The following is a 6,000-nucleotide window of genomic DNA, read 5'->3' on the forward strand; positions in this document are numbered from 1 at the left end:
AGGACATGCTATGAAATATATTGAAAAGTTGTCTGGTCCCAGTTTACTTACAGTTCTCCGACATTAGGATAGATAGATAGATAGATAGATAGATAGATAGATGGATAGATAGATATATGATAGATAGATAGATAACAGATAGAAAGACAGACAGATAGATTATAGATATATAGATAGATAAATAGATAGATAAATAGATAATAGATAGACAGAAAGACAGATAGATGATAGATAGATAGATAGATAGATAGATAGATAATTGATAGACAGACAGAAAAACAGATAGATAGATGATAGATAGACAATAGCTAGACAGACAGATAGATTGATTTTTTTTAGATGGATGCCATTTTGCATGACTTAAAAAAATATTCTTCATTTCATTTAGAGGCATGCAGACAAAGGCTGATTTAATTCAGCGGAAACGCGTTGCTTACTCTCCACACCGTAAGGACTAAACAAACCTGAAGTGAACAACAGCCGTAGAGCCGTCACTCACCGCCTAAGAGGAAACTTGATCCAATCAGAGCCCCTTCCGGAGAAGGCGCGGTCTCTGCAACACACAGCGGGAGAACACTGAAAGGAACAGAACGGCTCCAGAATCGGCAAGGAGAAACTTCACTCTACAGGATTTCATACTACACTATGAACTGCATAAGGTAACCGCTAAACAAGTGCACTTGTCAAAGAACTTTAGCTACCTTTTAAATGTTATAAACCGGTTCAAGAAATTATTGCTACAGAAATTATTGCTACAGAAATGATTGCCACATAAATTGAGGAAAATAACTGCTACATAAATTGAGGAAAATAACCGTTACAGTTTAAGAGACTCTTTTGGGAATTTGCCTTCAGTGTGCCATAAAATTGGAATATTGCTGAAAGATTGTTATTTCCCTATTTACTATCTAGCCAACACTGATACTATGTGGTAATTTGTGACCCTGCTTTTGCTATAAAGAATAGATTGCATATATTGCATATATTGGAAACTAACGTTTTAGATAGGTTTGAAAAATACTATTGCTAGATTTTAACACTTAGGTTGGCCAACCAGATTATGTTTAAAGTGTCTCCATTTGGGCATTAAGATCTATTGTTTTTTTTTGTTTTTTGTTTTTTTAAAGAAAACCTCGATTCTTTTTAAATTTGTTTTTATAAATACATAAATAAAATAAAAATATCTTTTTTTTATTAAATTGGATTGTATCCATTTTTGTGGGTATTAGCCTCTTTGGCGCTTGTGTGTTCTTCCAAAATCTTTTGACAATTATATAATACCATATATAAACTTTTAATATGTGTCAAATATGAGATTTGTGTTTGAAAACAAATAAAAATGCTGAGCTATATATGATGCACTTAAAAATGCAAATTCCTTTTAATGTAATTTTCTATTTTTTCACAAACTAACTCATACAATTCAATGTTACTTAACAACTAGTGCTAGATATATAAATAACCTGAGTTGTTCACCAACTATAATTAGAGAAAAATACTGCTTGTGAATTTTCCACCCATGACTACTTTGCCAGAATTATTCCAAGACAAGATCTTCCTCGTTTTTGCCATCAAAGTGCAGATCACAGAATCTCTTGTTCTCCTGTGCTAAGCTAAGACCTGTTGTTTCACAAGACATTGCAAATTACTTTTTCCTCGAGTACAAGACCCCCAGAGCTATTCGAAAGCAAGAATGATTGATGGCTTTTTAAAAGCGGAACAGCTACATTGCCAGCATGTAACCCCACACCTTCCCATTCATAACTCAATACATTAATAATTATATATTAAAATAACGGTGTAGCGCTTCATAAGTAATCACTTTACTATTTTGAAAAATGTTAGATCTTCACAACAGTATTTTTTATATTTTGTAGCCTAAATTTTCAAACAAAAAACAATCATCACAGTAAAATATATTAAAAAATGTAAAAGATATTAAGCTTTAATCTATATAGATCTAAATTGAGGTAGCAGACCTTGATGTTACTGTTTTGCTACACTATCTATTTATCTATATCTTTCTATCTATCTACTGTATTTATCTATCATCTATCTATATATATCTATATATGTCTATCTATATCTGTCTATATATCCCTCTATCCCTCTATCTATCTATCTATCTATCTATCTATCTATCTATCTATCTATCTATCTATTTATCATCTATCTATCGATATCTATCTATCTATATCTGTCTATCTATATATGTCTATCTATCTATATCTGTATATCTATCTGTTTATCTGTCTGTCTATCCATCTAGCTATATATAAGTATATCTATCTTTCCATGTTTCCATATCTATCTGTCTATCTATCTACATTATATATCTATATGTTTATCTACCTACAGAATATATATATCTGTTTCCATATCTATCTATCTATCTATCTATATTTCTATCATCCATCTATCTATCCATCTATTTATGTATCTATCTTTCAATGTTTCCATATCTATCTATCTATCCATCTATCTATCTATCTATCTATTTTCAGTATATATCCATCTATCTACAGTATATATAAATATCTGTTTCCATATCTATCTATTTTTCCACAAACTCTATATGCAATACATATGATTTAATTAACCTCCCTCAAATTATAGGTACCACAATTTTGGAATCTAGATTTCACTACAGGTATCTGAAGGAAAGTTTCTGCACATATGCAAACACACCAGCACTAGAATGCAATGAAAACTAAAGGCAACATCCATACTATGCTTATACAATGTATTTAATGTTTTAATGTCCAATTAAAGGACTGATTGATCACTGGATAATGACACACCTCACAAGCATAAAATAAGTGTGTTTTATAAAAAATAAAAAAATAAAAATTTAATTGGCCTCTTTTCAATGCAACAAAACAAGAATGCTTTTTGTGCCCCTTTAATTTAAAATTATGTTGATGTAAAAAGACAGTTGCAAAAACTTATCCTGTGCCTTTTTCTGCTAAGAAAATGATTTACTGATAAAACCAATGAAAGTTAGTGACTAAGACACAATGTATACAATTCTTTTGGAAAGTTTTCTGTTATTAAAGGGATAGTCTAGTCAAAATAAAACTTTCATGATTTGGATAGAACATGCAATTTTAAGGAACTTTCTAATTCACTCCTATTATCAATTTTTCTTTGTTCTCTTGGTATCTTTATTTGAAAAAGCAAGAATGTAAGCTCAAGAGTTGACCCATTTTTGGTTCAGCACCTGGGTAGCGCTTGCTGATTTGTGGCTACATTTAGACCGCTCTTGCTTTTTCAAATAAAGATACCAAGAGAATGAAGAAAAAATGATAATAGGAGTAAATAAAAAAGTTGCTTAAAATTACATGCTCTATCTGAATCATGAAAGTTAAATTTTGACTAGACTATCCCTTTAACATTATTACTGAACAATTTTATAATGCCTAACATTACAATCAAAAACGCACACTGTACTTTGCAGCTTAGATTGTTTGCTAAGCATAAAAATATGTTTAAAAAATAAACTACCTTATTGTAATAATCATTTAAAATATATAAATGTGGACACAAGGGTCATTATTATGATTGGCTCAAGTGTTCTGTACTGGACAGCATCTGGAACATCTCCTTCAGCTATCTGAAAACACTGATGAGTAAAAGGGGGAAGGGGTATATCTCTGTTTCCTAAACTATGCAGCTTTATCATGAAATAACTGGTTGTAACCATATGTGGCTGGGCGCATTCTGTATAGCTCAGTAAAGCCTTTGTTGAGTCATGAAATAGTATGTAAACACACAGTAATTTCTAAATGGAAACTAAAATAAAATGAGCAAATCTGACAGAAAAAAAATTAATAATATTAACAGATTAAAATAGCAATCATAAACTATTTATATTCTGATATAAACATTTAAAATATATTTATTGTAATGATGAAACAGGCAGAATTAGCACAATTAACTTATCACATAACTAATAAGTAGAATAATGCTGATGCTATTATTAAAAATACAATGACAATAGATCAGTTATCAAAATTGCCAGCATAGTTATTATAATCTGGAACCTAAATTCTTCCTATAGCAAAGCTGCACACAAAAAAAATGTCTCTTTTATTTAACCCAAATTATCTAAAAAAAAAAAAATTGTCCCGGACAGTACTCCCTTTATCTTTTATCAAGCTGGACAAAGGACCTAGTGGCTTGAAATTCTGCAGATGTCTGGGCTCAAATTAAAACTATTTTTAGATACACCCATCTTGTGCCTGTGCTCACTCACCATTTGAGTAGCATTTTAGTTAATCATATTTTTTGCATGTGATGCTTACTGTATTAGAAGTATATATGCATAGTTGTGATTTTATTAGAGTTAAAGGGTCACTATACTTAAAAATATTCTTTGTTCTAGCTAAAAGAGAGTATGTCAAAATAAACTAATGTGCTTTGTCCCCCCCCCCCCCAAAAAAAAAAAAAAATAATAATATATGCATATTGTTGTACTAAATAAATCTTTTTTTTTTCTGTTGGTGCTCTTTCTATCAGCCACTGAGCAACATATAACTATATAGTAGATGCATTTACTGTTAGTTTCACTTTAAATTTAAACAGCTTTCAATTAACCTTTTTTATGCAAAAATATTTTATCAATTGTACCTGCTCTTTCATATACAATACATGATTTTAGTAGAATGCCCCTTTAGTGTATTTGTGATGTACAAAAGGGATTAGGCACAAACAATTGATTTTATATATACTGTACAGTATATATTAATAATTATGGAGTCCACATATTTAGACATACCTTATTAAAATAGCAATATAATGTTTCTAAAACAATTGGTTCAAGGGATGTTAAAGTCAAAATCAAAGTGTTTGAGATAGAGCCTACCATTTCATTAGCTGGTAACTGGTGAATGCCTCTTGTCATTGACTCACTCATCAGATATATTCAACTAGGTCCCAGCAGTACAATGCTGCTCCAGAACCAATTTTAATAATGCATTTAACCCCTTTGCAGGGATTAATTACAGTCATATGTAAGCAATAGTGCAATAAACTGCTCTACCACATTACACATTGTTTATGCAGCTTTCTGCCTTTATTTTGTTAGGGACAACGAGTTATCCAGTGACATTTCAGTCTCCTATGTTAATTCTACTGAGCATGATTGTCAAATGCTTACAACTTTACACACCTTCATAAATGAATTATATGGAATAACATAAAAAGTATCCCTATATTAAACTTAAATCTCCTTCAAGTAAAAGTCTCAGAATTGTGAATGTGATACATATAAGTAGGTATTAAAGATATTCAGTTATGATAGCAGCCTGTAGTAGTATGTAAAGTGTGATGGGATATTTTATGCTGTCCTGTTTCTTGTAAGAATGTAGTAGTTATAATAAATATATGAGGCAGATATGTCATGTGACAACTGTAGTAAAAGCGGTCAGTGTTTTTGTTATCTCAAGTTATGTAGTGATGTGAACTGGAGTTCATTACCATAGGATTACATGTGACCATAGGATTTACACGTGAGATGCTGCCCACTGTCCTGTATTCACCTAGAGGGTCATGTTGTGCTGTCCCTGACCATGTCCCTAATCCAGTGGGTGACACACAGTACCAGTTATACAGTTTCCACTTACACTCACCAGAACCCCAGAACTCACCAGCATTCTCCGGAATGAGGGCGATAACTATGAGTAGCCAGAACCCAGGCAGCCCCATGGAGGCAGCCGCAGACATAACCCACAAGGAAGCAGTGCCCATCACATCTCTTTGCCCACTGCTGCTTCTGCTGCTCCCCCTTCTCTTATGTGCGACTGGGATCCCCTGTCCTGCTTCCTTCCTCCTTTCCTTCTCCTCCTCTTCCCCTTCCCCTCACTCCTCCTCTGGCTCCCTGCTCGTCGGCCCCTCTAATCGGACTCCCCCTCTGCTACACTTACACCCCCTCTGCTCTCTGTCTTAGATATCAAATTCCTCTATGCGACCTCCACATCCTCTCCTCAGCTGCTGAGCTGC

The 6,000-nt window shown here is 32.8% G+C and overlaps 1 protein-coding gene across 1 annotated transcript in view; it reads right to left on the minus strand.

Moving 5' to 3' along the window:
* Window positions 1–5,779, minus strand: part of RECK (reversion inducing cysteine rich protein with kazal motifs) — a 445,421-nt gene extending 439,642 nt beyond the window's left edge. The window contains exon 1 of the mRNA XM_053714521.1: window positions 5,649–5,779. Within this exon, the coding sequence (XP_053570496.1) occupies window positions 5,649–5,748 (100 nt within the window). The 5' untranslated portion in view covers window positions 5,749–5,779. The remainder of the gene's footprint in view (window positions 1–5,648) is intronic.
* Window positions 5,780–6,000: the final 221 nt, after the last annotated feature.

Source organism: Bombina bombina, chromosome 5 (genome assembly GCF_027579735.1).
Source record: "Bombina bombina isolate aBomBom1 chromosome 5, aBomBom1.pri, whole genome shotgun sequence".
Classification (NCBI taxonomy): domain Eukaryota; kingdom Metazoa; phylum Chordata; class Amphibia; order Anura; family Bombinatoridae; genus Bombina; species Bombina bombina.